This window comes from Cavia porcellus, unplaced genomic scaffold (assembly GCF_034190915.1).
Source record: "Cavia porcellus strain 051 isolate PalLab524CR breed Dunkin Hartley unplaced genomic scaffold, mCavPor4.1 scaffold_11, whole genome shotgun sequence".
In the NCBI taxonomy this organism is placed as follows: domain Eukaryota; kingdom Metazoa; phylum Chordata; class Mammalia; order Rodentia; family Caviidae; genus Cavia; species Cavia porcellus.
In genome coordinates this window covers 43728687-43748226 of record NW_026947494.1, presented here as the reverse complement: position 1 = coordinate 43748226, position 19540 = coordinate 43728687, and the positions used below count along the sequence as shown (strand labels likewise).

Here is a 19540-nt window from a genome sequence, read left to right as displayed (position 1 = left end):
AAATTATAGCCGTATTTGAAATTTTGATAGTTTTTCTACTTTCAAAATAGTACTCTTGCATATTTTACTAAAATAATAATAACAGTGAAAAAAGGTCTGAATACTTGCAGATACTTCCTTTTTTTCCTTTTTCTAAAAACTCTTAATGCTCTATGGTTTTGTTCCTCTTTCTCTGATTTGGTTTCTTTTAGGAATATATACCAATTCAAACAGGAGTGAGTGCTGATTTAAATCCATTTTACGAAAAATATAGCAACCGTACTCAGCATGCTATTTTGTACATGAATCCTCATAAAATCAACCTGGATCTCATTTTGGAACTTCTTGTATATTTAGGTAATTTCTAATATGTGTCTCAGTGATATGTCATTTCTAGAAACTGCTGGTGTTTTATTAATATTTTGTGTGCTGTTTCTTTTGTTGAATATTGTACCTTTTTTCAATTTTAGATAGAAGTCCTCAATTCAAAAATATTGAAGGAGCAGTACTGATCTTTTTACCAGGCCTTGCTCATATTCAACAGTTATATGATCTCCTATCAAATGATAGAAGATTTCATTCTGAGAGGTAACTATAAGTCTTTAGTATATTCCTTATAATTTTAAAATAGAAAACATTTAATGTACTAAAACTCTTGTTCACAGTTTTGAAAGTCTTTTCACCTTTAAAATTTTCTATGATGCAGAGAGGTTTTATGCTTTTGTGACATTTCTGAAAAAGTTTTAGGTACTTATCTGCATGTTCTGTTCTCTTAATATGATTAAGCAAATCTTGGCATGGTGTTAACACCTATTAAATGCAGCATTTAGAGAGGCTGGAGGATTGCAAGTTCAAGTTCAGCCTGGGCAGCCTAGTGAGACTGTGTCTCAAAAGCAAAAGTAAACTAAAAAGGGCTAAGGACATAGCTCAGTGATAAAGCAGGAGAATCTTGTGGCTAAGCATAAAATGGTGGCTTCTTTCCCCATAAACACAGTGAATCATGCAAAACCCCATGAAGGTTGCAGGTTATCATTCATTTATGTGAAATCAACATTTTAACTATTCTGATATAGTTTATTAATGCTGTCATGGTTGTCCCATTAATATCTGAATATTTTTTAAATTTTTTAAGCCTTAGGTTTTCATATATAGCTTGGCATCCCTACTAAAAGTCAAAATTTGGTATGCTTCCAAATAAGAAACACTTCTGCAAGCTTTTCAGAAAGGGGTTATTCAGTATACAGTGCATTCATACTAACTTTTCTCTGTGTTGGGTGTATATGGGGTTTTGACCAGACTATTCTGTGAATTTCTGTTTTTAAATATTTCATAATAAAAACTTTACAGTTGCTTCCTATGTGCAAATAAATTTTGTTATTCTTTGCAGTGTCTTCTAAAGAGAAACTCTTGCTAAGAACTATGATTTTAACTTTCAGATATAAAGTGATAGCTCTGCATTCTATTCTTTCAACTCAAGATCAAGCTGCAGCCTTCACACCTCCTCCTCCAGGAGTCAGGAAGGTAAAATTCAGTACAGAACTTTCATGAAATAAGTGCTTTATAAAGCATGGCAGACTGCAAGTGCCTTGTAGCTTAACATGATCAGAAGTGAATCTAATACTAAAATTGAAGCATTTTTATATTATGTGCTATTCGAAGGATTAGACTCTTTTGGGGAGTGGTTGTTGAAAAATATGGCCTGACTTGCTTGTAAGAAACAAATTACTTTTTCCCAAAAGATCTTATGAAGGAAGTTGAATATTTGGAGGTATTTAAGTCTTGGCAGGATTCTTGATCTCTAAGCAGTTCATTCCTTATTATTTTTACAGTACCTAGACTCTTGGGTTATGGAACTACTCTATGTACTTTAATTGTATTTTCCATTCAAAGTGCTGAATGAAGAGATGCTTAGCAACAAATGTCTCTGAGAAGGGCAAAGCCCAGTGTAGGCACTGTGGGAACACGGAGCCATCAGATAAAACCCTAACTATAATGCACGAAGCCTGGGTGCTAGTCCCTAAACTGCCACACATCTGTATAGCCTTTGCCAGTTATTCAGCCTCACTTTTCTCCTCTTAAATCAGGGTTAAATTAAACTGATGCTTTCCTAACTCCAGGGATACTGACACTATGCTTTGGTAACATTTGTGCTTCCCTGTTGTGTTTGGGTTTTTTTATTTTGGTTTTTGTTTTCTAAGGAAGGAAGGAAGGAAAGGAAGAAATATAAAGAGAGAAATCTGAACACCACTGAAGTAGAATTACGACTCAAGTCTCATCTAGCTCTTAATAATCTGTATTCCATTTCTAGAGTAAAAGAATAGGTAAAGATATTATTCTGTACTGAAATACATCAGAGCTTAGTGGAGTTGACCTCAAATTTCCTAAATGTTTATCTCCAGGGATTCAACAATGATATAAAAAGTGCAGTAGGCTATACTATCAGTTATCACTGTTAAGAATTTTAGAGCTACAGTGGTATAAGCACCTGCTTGGCAAGGGCAAGGTCGAATTCAATCCCTGGTATAAAAAAAAAAAAAAAAGTTTTAGAACTAGCTACACCTAAGAAATCATGTATTTCTACCTCCTGATTTGCGCTGAAGTAATTGAGGCCCAGAGGAAAAGTGATGTGTGCAGTTTAACAAGTAACAGAAAGCCAGAACAGCTACCCAATTCTCAATGATGTGCCATATACATATAGTTTTTATTATTATTATTATTATGAATTTTGCTAAGCTATCTTCCATTCCTGGGCACAGTTTCCCATTCTATTTCTAGAATTTTTAAGATGACTCACTAGAATTCGTGGAAATGTTTTGAATAAAAATCTGTGACTTCAGTCTATTTAACAGGTTGAAATGAAACTAATTAGAGCAAATTAAAATTACACAGAAATAACTGTAAATTTTGTGAATAAAATTGACTTAAAAATTCATCAACTCAAACTACGTAAGAAGTTTAAATGAGTATACTGCTGAACGTTGTATAAATGTTTTAGCTTTTTGTTTCTTTTCAGATTGTTTTAGCAACAAATATTGCAGAGACAGGTATCACTATTCCAGATGTTGTGTTTGTAATTGACACTGGAAGAACAAAAGAAAATAAGTAAGTCTGAATTTACCAAATCAAAACATTTTCATCTGGGAAGTTTGGGGCTTTTGAAATCTTGAAGAAATTCCAGAAACATACAGGGAAAAACCTCAAATGTCTGAATTTTTCCCAAAGCAAAAAGCCTTACAAAGGTAAGGCCTATAAAATGTCCTACCATAAATGTCAGAATTTCATATTATGAGGTTTACCATAAGACATTTTAAAAATTTTTAGAAAAATGCATAATTTTTAAGTTTTTTTGTGTTTATAAAATTGCTTAGTAGAAGCATTATTTATGGGATTATAATACAAGAACATAGGTTGTGGGTCACAGCTGGTTTTCAATGTCTGATCTGTAATCTTGAGTAAAATATAATCTTTCTAATCATTTGGTTCCTCATTATGTAAATGGAGAAAATGAAATTTCCCTAGTCGAAAGTACTTAGTACATTACCTAGAACACAACAAGTAACCTCAACTGAACCTCCAGCAAAAAGATTACTACTTTATGTTACCCATAGCATTTAAAAAAAAAATCTATATACAAACAATAAGTAAAAGTGTATGTACATTATCCCCAATATTATGAAAATACACCAGGACCTGAAAAAGAATTATTACTATCCAAGTAAAGGTGAATTGTTGCTTATATTTTCAGGACTTATTTGCATCTTATAAAAAATAATATTCCTAGGTCAGATTCATTTGAGCTAAGTTAAAGTTTTTTTCCTTGTGTCCCAGCTTTTCTTTTGGTAGTATGAGATTTAGTATGGAATGTTTGCTAACTACTTAAGTGGGAAATGTGATTTGGGAAATGTTTGTCCTCAAGAGTAAAGGACTTTTTTTTTTGAGACAGGGTCTCACTATGCAGTTCAGGCTGGCCTTGAGCTCACTTTGTAGCCTAGGCTGGTCTTGAACTCACAGTAATCCTCCTGCCTCTGTTTCCCAAGTGCTGAGATTATAGGCATGTTCTGCCACACCTAGCTAGTTCAATTTAATTTGAAAAGTTAAATATTTCCAGCTTTTTTGCAATTTTGGTATAAGTCAGTAATCTACATATTCTTTCCTAAAACATTTCTTCAGGTATCATGAAAGCAGTCAGATGAGTTCTTTGGTCGAGACTTTTATCAGTAAAGCCAGTGCTCTACAACGCCAGGGGAGAGCTGGGCGAGTCAGGGATGGCTTCTGTTTCCGACTATACACAAGAGAAAGGTATGACAAAGCACTGGAAATTTGTAAGGCACAGAGCAGTGGTAGGTGACATTCCTGACACGATATTATCTTCTTTTTCAGATTTGAAAGCTTTATGAACTATTCTGTTCCTGAAATTTTGCGTGTACCTCTGGAGGAATTATGTCTTCATATTATGGTAGTCTCAAAGGAACTTAAATGACTTTTTTGTTCCTGTTTCTTTAGAAAGAAAAAAAAAGAAACTTAATCTGTTCTGTGTTGATGGAGTTTTTAAATGATTAACTTTTCTTTAAGATATGCCCCTCCCCATCATTTTATAAGTAGATCCACTGTGCTTTGATTTTGGCATAAATATTCATACTTTATAGATTAAAGTACAGTCTTATAACCTAGGCAGTAGTTCTCAACTAAATGTAGTATCAGGAGATAGGTGGCCTCATCTGGAGACATGTTTGTTGTAATTGGGCAAGGGCTAAATGCTACTCATGGTCTCTAGTGGGGAGAGATGAAGGATCATGCTGGACATCTGACAATATACACCCTAAAACAAATTACCTAACCCAAAATATGAACAGTGCTGGGACTGAGAAACCTTTATGTAGACTATAGATTTCCTAAGCTGAAAGATTTTACAACATTCTCCTGTTCTTAGATTTTTGACTGTATAGAAATCAGCAATGAAGAACCTTTAAAATATGAACTGGAAGATCTTATTGTCATGCCAAACTCTATCCCCAAACATACACACTCTCCCCTCGCCCTTCTGTAATACGACAGCCTTACACATTTACTTTCTTGGCTCAAAATCTTACTGAACTAGTTTTAATACTACTTTTTTGGGTAATGTACTTCCTTCTGATCACATACTACTTTTACCATTCTTTTTCAATATGTAGAAATGTAATCTTGGTTCTCCTGAAGATTTCCTCTCCAAAGCCTTAGATCCTCCTCAGCTTCAAGTAATCAGCAACGCAATGAATTTACTCCGAAAAATTGGAGCTTGTGAACTAAATGAGCCTAAGCTGACTCCATTGGGCCAACACCTTGCAGCTTTACCAGTGAATGTCAAAATTGGCAAGATGCTTATTTTTGGTGCCATATTTGGCTGCCTTGATCCAGTGGTAAGTAAAATGCTGCTGCTATTTTACTTTAAATGTCATTTGGTTGGGAAATTAAGTTGAGAAGTAATTTTTATTTGTAATTTAAAGTATTTTAATATTTAAATAGAATGCCTATACTAACATTAAAACCCAACAGACCTAAATATTTGGTGAGGATTTTTTAATATATTTATCTTTTTCTATTTATATACAAGAAAATCTATTCATCAATTTTCTTGAGAATACTATAGATACTGTTTAGAAAGTTTGGCTTATCTAGATTTTTGCTATTAACCCACTTGAAACATTTTTTAATTAAATTGTAACTTTTAAAATTTTATTGTTTGTAGTAGCTAATTCTTAAGGAAGGTTTTTTGTTGTTGTTTGGGTTTTTTTTTTAGACAGGACCTGTTGTGTAGCTCAGTTGGCTTTGAGTTCAATGCGTAATCCAGGTGGGCTTTGAACACAGAATAATCCTCCTGCAAGGCTAAAATTATAGATATGCTCTACCAGGCTTGTTTTAAGGAAGCTCTACCAAGGAAGTTTTAAGACACCACAGACTTTGAGAAATAGACTTAAAAAAAAAAAAAAAAAAACTTTTATCTGAGTTCATCCTCTGAGCCAGTAATTACCAGTTTTCTTTCCTAAAATTATTTGAGAATTACAAATTTTATACATCTGTCTGAATTTCTGGGCACATATTCCTGTAACGCCATTCCACCTTTCTAGTTTTAACAAGCTGTGTTCCTTTCTGGGTTTTAAGTCAAGGTTGTTATCCAAAAAAATGAAGCACCTAAAAATCAGTCTAACAAAGGAAGAAAAAGATCTCTATATTGAAAACTACAATACTCTGAAAAAGGTTGAAGAAGATATTAGAAAATGGAAAGCTAGGGCTGGGGATTTAGCTCAGTGCCTGGCAAGCTCAAGGTCATGAGTTACATCCCTGGTATCAAAAAATTAATAAATTAAAATAAAATAGAATTTTAAAAGGTCATTTTAAAAATTGGAGAGATATACCATGCTCTTGGGTAGGAAGAAATAATATAGTGAAAATGGCCATACTTCTAAAACTGTTATACAGATTCAGTGCAGTCCCCATCAAAATTCCAATAGCATATCTCACAAAATTAAGAAAACCCTAAAATTCATCTGAAACCAGAAGAAACTTAGAATAGCAAAGGCAATCCTGGGCAACAAAGATAAGACAGTGAGCATCACAATCCCTGGCTTGAAATTATACTATAAAGCTACTGTGATAAAAACAGTGTGGTAAGCAAAAAACAGATCCAAAGATCAATGAAACATATTAGAAGATGCAGAAACAACTGCAGATACACTAAGCCACCTTATGTTAGACAAAGGTGCCAAACATATTCACTGGAAGAAAGACAGCCTCTTTAATAAATGATCCTGGAAAAACTGGTACTACACATGCTGAAGATTAAAACTGGACCCATATCTTTCACTACGTACTAAGCTAAAATCAGAATGTATCAAAGATCTTAATATTAAAACAAAAACATTAAATCTGCTGGAAGATAAAGTAGGTAAGCTCTTAAAGACATTGGTGTAGGCAAAGACTTAATCAACAAAACCCAGTTTGCACGGGAACTATCACAAAGAATCAGCAACTGGAATCTCACCCTACTGAAAAGCTTTTGCACAGCAAGAGAAACCACCAACAGAAGAGACAACTCACACCGTGGGAGAAAATGTTTTCCAGCTGTTCCTCAGACAAAGAATTACTATTGAGAACATATAAAGAACTCAAAAAAAAAAAAAAAAATGCCTAGTGTGGTGGTACAGTCCTGTAATCCCAGCACTCAGGAGACTAAGGCAGGCAGACCATTGCAAATTCAAGACCAATCTGGGCTACAAAGTGAGCCCAAGGACACACACAAAAAAACTATAAAAAAAAGTCATCCCAGATTTAAAGATCCAATCCAAAAATGGGCAGCTGAGATGAATATATACTTGTCAGATGAAGAAATACAAACAGCAAATAAATATGTGAAAAAATGTTCAACATCACTGGTCATTCGAGAGATGCAAATTAAAACAACACTGAGATTCCACCTCATCCTAGAAAGAATGGCTACTCTCAACACATCAAGCAATAACAAATACTGGAAGGGTTGTGGAGGAAAAGGAACCCCTTAGGACTGTTGGGGGGGGGGATAGAGACAGGTGCAACCACTATAGAAATCAGTGTGGAGATTCCTCAAAAAACTAGGATTGGAGGTCCCATTCAACCCAGCTATTACCCTTTTGGGTTTCTTCCCAAAAGAACTAAAAACATACCACAGTGATATATGTGCACCTATGTTTATAGCAACACAGTTTATAATAGCCGGATTTTGGTAAATGCCTATCGACGGAGGAATGGATTAAAAATTGTGGTATTTTTATACAATGGAGTACTACTCAGCCATAAAGGAGGATAAGCTAGACACTTTTATAGGTAAATGGATGCAACTTGAGAACATACCCATTAGTGAAATAAGACACACGTGTAAACATCATATTGTTTTACTAATGTGACAAGCTGAAAGAAAAAAAATGTATATGTACATAAAAAATAGTTAAGATAGGTATACTAATTTCTCTGAGTTCACTGAAGTGAAAGATTTGTGTTGGTATTGTTCAGACAATTGAATTCAGATGTCTTGTGCCCTGGCTGAATGATTGGGGGATGATAGTATGCAATGTATGTACCATTGTTGCGCCCTGATTGACATGTTTTGAAATTTTGTTGTAGTTTTTCTTGTTTCTTTTTATCCTTGAATAAAATGGACTTGGGAAAAAAAAATAAATCAAGGCTATTGAAAACCATAGCAGAAAGAGGCCAACGTATTGCTCTAGTCCCTATTAAAAGTATCTGTGGGGCTGGGGATGCCTAACATGGATTTGGATCTGGATTTGGTCCCTAGCAATGCAGAAAAAGGGGAAGAAAATCGTGCTAAGTTCAAAAAATAACCTCTGCCACGATAGTTTATAAGAAAAGCTACAACACATAGGTGGTTATATAGTCCAGCTTACTTTTAAATAGCAGTGCAATCAGTGGAAAATCTGCAGTGTAGGGGTCAAGATAACTAAGCTATGATTTTGAGATTATGTCTATCTGCAAGACAGTATAAATCATATACTCATTTTCAATTTTTTGTTGTTTTCCTGATTTTGGTGCCATTACTTGTTTGCCTCATAGAGATGCTATAAAAATAAGTAACATGTTTAAGCTAAGCATGGTGGCTCATGCCTATAATCTCAGCACTTGGGAGGCTGAGGCAGGAGGATCGTTGTGAGTTCAGGACCAGCCTGGGCTACAAAGTGAGCTCAATGCCAGGCTCAACTGCATAGTGAGACCCTGTCTCAAAAAAACTAAATAAATAAATCACATGTTTCTCAAGTTCATAAGACAAAAGCAACTACTTTAATGAAAATATGTTAGCTATGGTAAAGCATGGTAAATACAGGCAACTTAAATCACGGTCAATGATTTATTTTACGAATCAACTTTCAGTACATTTGTCTGTTTGTCTGTTTGGTTTGGTTGTTTTAGGTAGGATCTCACTGCATAGTTCAGGGACTCTTGCTGTGTAGTCCAGGATGGCCTCAAACTCATTACAATCCTCCTGCCTCTATCCCCAAAATGTTAGGATAATAGACATACAGCACCTAGCCCACCTTTCAGTGTATATTTCTAATGACACATTATTTGTTATTTGTGGGCAGGCAACACTGGCAGCAGTTATGACAGAAAAGTCTCCTTTTATCACACCAATTGGCCGAAAAGATGAAGCAGATCTTGCAAAATCAGCTTTGGCTATAGCAGATTCAGACCATCTGACGATCTACAATGCTTATCTAGGGTAAAAAAAATAATTTGGGGATTAACCTGAGGATATTTACTTTAAAAAATTATCCATTTATTTTTATTTTTTCACCTCTCATGGTACAATTATGTTAAAGATTCATACTAAATATGCTCCATCAGAACTATGTACTTGATATTACATGTATGTATTAGTAATTTAATAATTGTTGTTGATAAAAACATTGCAATTAAAATTCTTATATAACATAGATACTGTAACAAACAAGACCCCTTAAATAATCATTTTACAATTTCTCTGGTTACCATCTGTGAAAAAAGAGAACTTGGAAAAAAAAATATGGTGAGCTTTATTCATTTATTAACATTTTGTCTAGATGGAAACAAGCACGGCAAGAGGGAGGCTATCGTTTTGAAATCACGTACTGTCGAAGAAATTTTCTTAATAGAACATCACTGTTAACCCTAGAGGTAATTCCTAATGTATCTCTCTAACTCTGTCAGATGCTTAGTTACAACAGGTTTATTGTAGAAAACAGATTGCTTAGAGTAGATAATGCTTGACACATAGTATTTAACAATTATTGAATAAGCTTGTAATTTTTGTAACAAGTAACGTGTAGATATTACACAGTGATTTAAAATAGAACTTAACAATCATTATATATTGAGCAAATGTCTTCTTCTCAACTCTGAAAATTGATGGTTAACTATGGAAAGCATGCCAAAAAGTAGAATACTATAATGAAGTCCCATATACCTGTTTCCTATTTCCGTAATTGTCAACATGTAATCAATCTTGTTTTCTGTTCTCTGGATATTTTTATACAAATCCAAGGTGTCAGATCATTGTGTGTCTGTAACATTATCACAGATTTAAAAGATGCCTTAGTGTCATCAAATATACAATGTTTAAATATCCTAATGAGCTGTTAAATTTTTTATAGGTAGTTAAAATCATGAGCTAAACAAGGTTCATACCTTAAATATGGTTGATATTTACATAAGTTTCTTCATCTATAGTTACTCCTTTCAATTTTTTTCCTATTAGGTGTTTATTTTTTAAAGAAATAAGGTATATTGTGTTCTGGTGTTTTCTACGTTCTGGAAATAGCTGCTTCCTGGCTAAATAACTGAGATTCAGAATGTGGAAATCCTAGTTAGTTGGCCCAAAGGTGACCTATTTCTCCAATTTAGCCCTTTGTCTTTTGTCTTAACTTTCCTTTAATTTCCACATTGCTTCCACCCACTTCTTGCTCTGAGCTTTTTCTTGTCTCTTCTACCTGCCTCTTTTTAGGTCTCTTTGCCAACTCTGTAGTGTTACAGCAGCTATCAGTTAGGTCCTTCCTCCCCTTGAGTCAGAACCTCTGCTAAGCCTCAAACCAAAAGCCTGAAGAATATCCTAAATGTAAACACCACCTTTTAATTACTTGTATCTCATGAACTGTGAATAATGCTTGTGCTTCTTCGTAGTAGTTTTGTTGGTTGACAATATTAGAGATAGAAAAATACTTTTGGCACAATTTTAGATTAAATGTAGTTTCCATAAATAAACTTTTTATCAGAGTTATTAATGAAATTAAAGTGAGATTCCCAGAAACAAGTAAAGATATCTACAATCTAGGATCAAGATTACTCTATAATTCTTTTCCAGTGCTCTTCTTTATGTGATCATCTTAATTGAGTAGAAATGTTCAGGGACTGGGGGTGGGATGTTATTGAAGTAAAAATGGTGAATAAAAATACATTCAGGTATATTTTTATTGTTTTCATAAATATTCTTATGTTCTGTGACATCTAAAATTTAAGGCTCTGACATGAGCTGACTCCAGGACTTTTTTTTCCTACTCTAGCTTAATTTGGGGGCTACAGTGAACTAACAAACAGCATTCTCTCTTTCTTATAGGAAATAGTAATATAAATTACAAGATTTTTGGAAATTTCTATATTTTAATCAACTATCATTATGTCTTTTCAACATAAATCTAGGATGTCAAACAGGAATTGATAAAGTTGGTTAAGGCAGCCGGATTTTCATCTTCTGCATCTACCAGCTGGGAAGGAAAGAGAGCACCCCCCACACTTTCTTTCCAAGAAATTGCCCTTCTTAAAGCTGTATTGGCTGCAGGACTCTATGACAATGTGGGGAAAATAATCTACACAAAGTCAGTGGATATTACAGAAAAATTGGCTTGTGTTGTAGAGACAGCTCAAGGCAAAGCACAAGTACATCCATCCTCAGTAAATCGTGATTTACAAACTTATGGATGGCTTTTATATCAGGAGAAGGTAAAGTACTCATTCTTAATTTCAGGATTCAGGGCATTATTCTAGAAGTCATTTGTGACAAGTTGGGATGCCCAACTGGGTATTCATTTAATTCTTAGTTTGTACTATTCATTTTCATTTATATATGAAATCTAGAAGCATGTAGATTTTCAAACAAAACAAAAAATATTTAATTTTTTTCATTTACTATTGTACTCTGACGATCACTTTTGCTACTTGGAATAAAGACAATCATAGCAAATAGATATTAGTGAATAATATATCTGTTCCCTGTTTCACTAAAAGGTGTTGTCTCAAAAGGGAAAAACACGTGTTGTATATCCCATTCCAGATAAAGGGTGGATTCAATGGAGTAGTAGAAATATGTGTGATTAGTCAACAGTTTGAGTCACTGTATTACCTAAGATAATTTAATAACAAATATAGATTATAGTTAGATCAATTTTTGAATTATGGCTGCATTTCTACTCCATTTTCTTGAACTTATGGTGAAAGATGGCATATGCTGTGCTTCATATTTTGGATTTTTTATTACCTATTGTATTGACTCGTTTTTAAGCTAGTATACCTCCCTTTATTAAAAATGCCTCTATTATCTTTTTTTTTTTGTACTGGAAGTCAGACAGGACCTTGTGCTTGCCAGGCAGTTGTCTATACTGCTGAACTATATTCCCAGCCCCCTCCATTATATTTCTTAAAGTAACAAGAATCTACAGTTTCAAGCACTGGCTTGAAAACTTCTGATGTTATCAAGCTTAAATGTGAAACATGAAAAATTACTGACTAGCTGGCCATTAAGGTAGAAACCAGAAACTTAATCATAGCTTTGTTTTAACATTAGTTATTTAATGTCATTAGCACTATAAAATTCCTTATATCTAGATTCATTTATGATCAAGTCATATATATTCTTTTTTGGGAGGTGGGTATTGGGAATCGAACTCGTGCTTGCCAAGCAGGCACTGTGCCACTGAGCTAAATCCCTAGCCCAAGGCATATCTATTCTTAGACTCTGAAGTTGTGTTTTTCTTTTTTTCCTTACATAGATAAGGTATGGCAGAGTGTATTTAAGGGAAACAACCCTAATAACTCCCTTTCCAGTTTTACTCTTTGGTGGTGAGATAGAAGTTCAACACCGGGAACGTCTTCTTTCTGTTGATGGCTGGATCTATTTTCAGGTACACGACCCAAATGATTTTATTGGTTACATAAAAATTTTCAGCTTCTAATGCCATTAAAGTAGAACTTTAAAAATTTGAAGTTTATGTAGTCTCTTCCTATAATAACTTTTTTTTTTTTTTTTTTTTTGTACTGGGAATTGAACTCAGGACCTTAAGATTATAACTTTCCTAGATTATATTTGTTATTTATTGGTAGAACAAGATTCAAATTTGGGATTATCCATCCCCAAACATATGTTTATTCTACTACATTTGGCCAACCATACAAAGACCAGATTCATGTTTTTAATATGTGCTGTCACATTCTTTGGATAAATTAAACTGTTTATTTCTGTTTCTCTGTAGCTCCTAGCAATATTGATTAGCTTAAATACAATTCTTTCCATTATGTTATATTATGGTACTTGTGTATCTAGGACTGGAAAGGTGAGTTTTACATGGAACTTTAAAAAGTCTGCAGTATTTTTTTCTACAGCAAAGCTGGAATGATGGAGCTGTTCTATAACTGGGTTGTGGTAATGGTTGTACAACTCTGTAAATTTACTAAAATCATTGAAACCCTTAAACCAGGCATAGTGGCACACACCTGTAATCCTATAGCACTTGGGAGGCAGAAGAATCACTGTGAGTTCGAGGCCAGCCTGGGCTACATAGTGAGTTCAAGGCCAGCCCAAACTGTATAGCAAAACCCTGTCTCAAAAACAAAGTAAAACCAAAATAACACCTTAGCAATGACCATACATTTCTAGGGTTTGTACATTGTATTTCAGTAGGGCTGTTAAAAAAAATTCCCTCCCCAAAACTTCAGTCATGACTCCCATAGAGTTTATGTAAGAGTACGGTTATTGAAATAAAAGTTGTTTTATTCTAGAGATAGCAAATTAAAAAGGAAAGCTTGAGATTTGTACAGCCTAGCTACCAGGAGATGATCTGCCCATATTTTACCCTATTGTATTTTATGTTAAAAATCAAGATGAACTAAGGCAGGTAAGGTGTAAGATACATGCATTTCTTAATTTATTTAAACATATTTATATTACCCAGAACTAACTTTGTTCATTTTGTTGACTCTACTTAATAGGCCCCTGTAAAGATAGCTGTCATTTTCAAACAACTAAGAGTTCTCATTGATTCTGTTTTAAGAAAAAAGCTTGAAAATCCAAAGATGTCCCTTGAAAGTAAGTATTTAATTGTAATATAGTTGGAATAGAGTGTACATACACACACACACACACACACACACACACACAGACATATACTTTGTATGTATGTATACATACATATATGCATGAATGCATAGAAAACCTTTCTAGGGGCTGGGGATTTAGCTCAGCGGCATAAGCGCCTGCCTTGGAAGCAGGCAGTCGTGAGTTCAATCCCTGGTACCGATTAAAAAAAAAAAAAAGAAAACCTTTCTAAGAGAGTTAAGATTTTAGAAGTTATTTAACATTAAGTGCACAGTAGCACATTTAATTCATAAGTTACATGTAATTAAAAATTATTTTACGGCTGGTCCGAGTGCAGTGGTGATTACAACTAATTGATCACAGCCAGTTACAGATTTCTTTGTTCCTTCTTCACTCCCACTGCTTCACTTGACTAGCCTTAAAAAAAATTTTAAAAACATTATTTTACAAGGCATCATGGTGTATACTTGTAATCCCAGCTATTTGGGGGGCTGAATCAGGAAGATCCCAAGTTCAAGGCCAGCCTAGGCAATTTAGCAAGATCCTGTCAAAAGATAGATGGATTAGTTAGGGAGGTAGGTAAACAGTAGACAAATAAAAGGGGCCCAAAAGTTTAATAAAATATTTTATGCTGAATTCCATTAATTTGAGACAATGTATGATTATAGTATTCACAATTTAAGTATCCTCTTACGATTAATTTACTACTATCTCTTATGAATTTTTCCTCAAAACTCCTGGCCATTCCACAGAAAAAGGGATAATAAAAATTGAGTGTAGCCAGGCTTGGTGGCATACACTTACAATTCTAGAGGCTGAGGCACTGTGATACCAGCCTGAGCTACATAGTGAGGTCAAGGCCAGCCTGGATTACATGGCAAGACCCTGTCTCCAGAAAACAAAAAAAAGGGGAAATAAAAAAACTGAGCATAAACTTTACTAGTTATTACCATCCTATTAAACTACTTTACTATTTTAGTCTGAAATTACACTGTTTCAGAGCAGATATTTAGAGGTAGAATGCATATTCTAGTAATATCATCCTTTTTTAATTGGCAACTTTCTATAGGGCTTATCACAGCATTTCTCATTTATGCAAAATTATTATCTGTATAAAATAAGTATATTACCATTTAATAGAAATCTCAATAAGACACCTAAATTTCCAGTTAGCTTGGGACAGTGCTTCCCTAACATACCAAATCATAAAAATCACTCTGTTTAAAAAAATCCAAAGCCATATTAATCTTCTCTATAGGTGAAGCCTATGGTCATATTATTATAGTTATGATTATTAGCTTTTTAAATATAGTTTTATTATTTTTGAGTGGATTGTTTTACTGGTGGGATGTCACACATGTAGAATTTGGTTGGTTGCATCCCTAGGCTTTGATTGGACAAGTTCTGAGTTCCTGAATTTCCTACATACTCCTACTGTAGTCACTTGTACAGACAGGCTTGATTAGAATCAAGTTTTAGGAAAATAGTATTTTCTGATTGGTGCTATATTCTTTTCCTGGCATCACATCGTGAAGCACTTCAGTTTGATTTTTCTTTAATAGTTAACAGTTGATCACTGGGTTCATTGTGAATTTATTTGACAAAGTACCCCCAGTTAATTCTCATAGCCAGGCAAATTGAGAAGCTGCTGATAGATAAGCGGTCCTATGCTGAAGACTCACCCTCTGTGTTTGTTTCTGTAATTTTTGAATGCATAAACCTTGAAGTATATTAATTTTCTTATACCACTAGAAACTTAGATTAGGGGGCTGGGGATTTAGCTCAGCGGCATAAGCGCCTGCCTTGCAAGCAGGCAGTCGTGAGTTCGATCCCCGGTACTGATAAAAAGGAAAAAGACAAAAAAAAAAAATAGAAAGAAACTTAGATCAGGTCTCAACATATCTAAACAGGAAGGGTCATGAGCTTCTTAGGGACCTAAGTGCATTACAATTTCAGCGTTACAATTGCATTATATAAAGGACAGGTTGAATCTTATCTTTCAAATGAATTAACTTTTAAATGAATTTTAAAGTGGTTTCAGTGTTTCTCTTTCCCATAAAAGAGAAAGCAAAGGTTGCTTTGGACTTGGGAAGGAAGATAAAATACATCAGTGTCCTTTGTTTCTGGGCTTACTATAAAGAAAAATTGTGACTGACTTTTAAAGTTTTGAAAAGTAACTGTAGTTGCTCTTATGCTTTCTCGCATTCTCTTCATCAGATTAAAAATCATGATTTTTTTCTAGAAATGCTGTTGTTCTACTTCTAGCAAGTGATCCTCTTCCCCTTTTCCCATGCTACTTGTTTTTCCTTTCCCTTTTTTTAATTGCATTATAGCTCCCCACAATTGAGAGTCATATCCTGGGCTCAGTTATTAAAATGCCCATTGCAAACTAGTAGCAATGAAAGCACTGTACATGTAATAATTCAGTCTTGTAGCCCTGATAATTACAACTTTCTGGAAAAGTGGTCATGAGATGTTTAGGAAATCAGTTTCAGAGCAGCTATTTAGAGATAGAAGCAGCTGTTTAGGATACCAGCTCGATCAACAAATAATACTGCCTTACTTGCTCTGTTTGTCAAAAGAGTTGGTATTTGATCTCTTTGTTGTGTAGAGAGGCCTGTCACTTCTCTCACTGACACCTCTCCAAGAGCACTCCCCCGCTCAATGTTTTGCTCTCTTTGGATTGAACATGCAAAAACTGGCAACATTTGTTCCTTGCTCATTCTGTGGATATCCTGCCATACTCTGAAGAATGTGCAAGACTCAATAGAGCCTTCGGTGTATTTCAACATGGGGGGAAAGTTGGGAAACTTCTTGTCTTAATGGAATTATTAAAAGAAATAATTCCACATAAAGAAGTCCAGATAACTATTTCGGACCTTAGCCTACACATACACAAATGTTGATTTTTTTTTCCCCCCAAAACGTTAACATGTTAAAATAGGTATAATAATACTCAACATATTTTAGGGCAAAAAACAATGTTTTATGAATATCTGTAGTATTATAGTGAATATTGTGGTGTTTATACTTTTAAGATAATCTTTTAATGAAGTATACTTCTTTATATGTGTATATATTAGAAAATCTATGTTGTACTAATTCATGATTTCTTTTCATTCAGATGACAAGATTCTACAAATCATTACAGAATTGATAAAGATGGAGAATAGTAATTGATACTGAAATTTATGGTCAGCTGCTTTAAGCTGAAGATACAATCATGAAATTATGAGAAAATGGATCATCCCATTAAGTGTTTTATTACCGAAAATGTTGGTACTAGCCATAACCTAAAAGGTGGAGGAAAGAAGCACATACTTTCAACATGTGTAATTTTCTAGTTCCTTTTTAATGATTGCTCTCAGTATATTTGCCACTACATTTACAATAAATACTTTGGTATCATCCTTTTTTGCACATCATTATGTGTCTTAAGGGCAAGGCCTGTGTCTATTGTCACTTGCAGTGTGGTTCTCTGTGCAGCCTCATTCTCTGTCAGTCTCTGACATTTGGAAACTGTTTTGTCTTAGAAGTGAAAGGAGCTCCAGAAACACTAATAACTAAATTTCCATGAAAAATAAAAATCTCATAAATCAGTTAACATTTGATACTCAAATCAGAAACTCAGTGCAGTATTAATAGATGTGACCTATTCTGGTAACATTCAGAAAACAAATATGTAGTGTGGGGGACAGGCAAGAATGATTAATGTTACTTAAATCCTTGGGTTGCGATAGCTTACACCATTTGCCTCGGTTCAGAGCTTTGAATTCGGGGCTGGGGATTTAGCTTAATATCATAAGCACCTGCCTTGCAAGCAGGCAGTCGTGAGTTCGATCCCCAGTACCGATTAAAAAAAAAAAAAAAACTTTGAATTCACCACTTTTGAACCCATTTTGTATCCACAATTGAACTGGTAAATTTGGTAATCTTGCAATAATTAATAAATGCTTAGATTTTTTTCTTTGTTTTCTTTCTTCTTCTTCCTATTTTTCCTTCTTCTGTCTGTCCATACATCTTTCACAGGGTCTCACTAAATCGCCCAGGCTGACCTCAGACTATAATCTTTCTGGCCCAAGTTCCCAAGCAGCAGAAGGCCCAGCTACAGACATTTTTCAGTGGTCTCTTATGTTTTCCATTGCTGTGAAACAATACTTGAGGTAATTTAAAGGAGAAAAAATTACTTTTGGCTCAGTTTCAGGGATTGAGTTCAAGGTTAGCTAGGTCCAGCACTATTAGACCTGATGTAAGGCAGAAACATAGCAGAAGGATCTGGCAAAAGAAAGCCTGTCTCTTCCTGGCAACCAGAAAGCAGTGAAGGAGGGAATGAACCCAAGAGCAAGGGCCCAGGGACAAGGACAAGATACAGTCCCTGAAGTCACATCTCCACAAGCCATACCCTTCAACTAGGCCCAACCTCCTAAGTTTTTATCACTTCCCAATAATACCATCCAGTCACACATCCATCAATGGGTTGATCCAGTGAATGATTTAGTTCTCATGATCCAGTCTTCCAAAAGCCCCACCTCTAAATGCATAAGCTTTTGGGAGGACACTTTGAGCCAAACTGTAAGTCTTATTTTCCTTCCTATCTTTTGAAACTATTTTGACTACTTAGAGGACTTTTCATTTTCTACCAACAGATTGCTAATAAACTTTAAATTCTGTCCCTTGTAGATCAAATGTGGAAATTACACCTAAAGACAAGTTTAGAATTTAATAGAAACCTAGTACAATTCCTTGGAACACTTTATAATAGTTACCCAATAGTTATTAACAAATGAATCCAAGTCAAAACTTCAACATTGCAGATAGAAGTAAAAAGTAATAATTTGTAGCAGTTCCAAATGTTAGATTTCTGCTTACCAAGTAGCAAGGGAATTCAGAACAAGGAGTCAAATATGACTAGTTTGGAATCTCCAGCTAGTGCTTTTAGTGAAAATAGCAGCAAGAGCCAGAGTGAGTACTGGACAAGTTCATCTTGGGCATAGATGGAGGCAAGGAGTCCTGGAGTGCTGCAGCTAGAACTGGTGATTGTTCATTTTGTATGTGCAAGCTAGTGCCTTACACATGTTTTCTCTATGAATTCATTTATTCATTCAACAACTCTAAGGTAGGTATTATGTTAATCCCATTTTACAAATGAAGAAACAAACATGGAGAAGTAAAATAACCCACCTGATATACTGACAAACAGCAGAGGCATCATGGATCTAGAACTAAAGTATTTACATTTCTGAAATAACAATCATTATTCCTTTGATTTTGGAGCGGCAGGGTCTCATTATGTAGTTCAGGCTGGCCCTGAACCCACTATATAGCCAAGCTGTCCTCAAATTTGCCTCAGCTTCTAAAATGTTGAGATTACAGGCATGCGCCAACCATTCCCAGCTCCGTTATTTAAAATTCTAGAGATGACCTACAAATCTAGTGACTTTAGAACTTGCTCCCCTCATTTTCTCTACGCCCACTTTCATGGTGTTCCGGCTGTACCAGTGTCCTTTTGAATCCCAAGAAGGTACTAAATGGTTGGTTCAGGATTTATTCTCAAACTGCTATAATACACTTTTTTGGTTTTTTAAGCTGACTTTTCTGAAGTACATCACCCATTTTAATCACATTAGCACACTACTTTTCTCAGCTTATACCATCTACTTTTTATCTTGTCCCACTATACACTGGCTGCACCAT

General features: G+C 34.7%; 1 protein-coding gene across 3 annotated transcripts in view; it reads left to right on the top strand.

The window, feature by feature from the left end:
• Positions 1-17256, top strand: part of Dhx29 (DExH-box helicase 29) — a 48777-nt gene extending 31521 nt beyond the window's left edge. For all 3 annotated transcript variants that reach the window (XM_063258148.1, XM_003470262.5, XM_063258150.1), the window contains 13 exons: positions 192-336; positions 450-567; positions 1416-1500; positions 2993-3081; positions 4150-4278; positions 4360-4435; positions 5154-5378; positions 9090-9226; positions 9567-9660; positions 11179-11478; positions 12525-12656; positions 13741-13837; positions 16971-17256. In XM_063258148.1, coding sequence (XP_063114218.1) covers positions 192-336; positions 450-567; positions 1416-1500; positions 2993-3081; positions 4150-4278; positions 4360-4435; positions 5154-5378; positions 9090-9226; positions 9567-9660; positions 11179-11478; positions 12525-12656; positions 13741-13837; positions 16971-17026 — 1683 coding nt within the window. In that variant the 3' untranslated portion in view covers positions 17027-17256. The remainder of the gene's footprint in view (positions 1-191; positions 337-449; positions 568-1415; positions 1501-2992; positions 3082-4149; positions 4279-4359; positions 4436-5153; positions 5379-9089; positions 9227-9566; positions 9661-11178; positions 11479-12524; positions 12657-13740; positions 13838-16970) is intronic.
• Positions 17257-19540: the final 2284 nt, after the last annotated feature.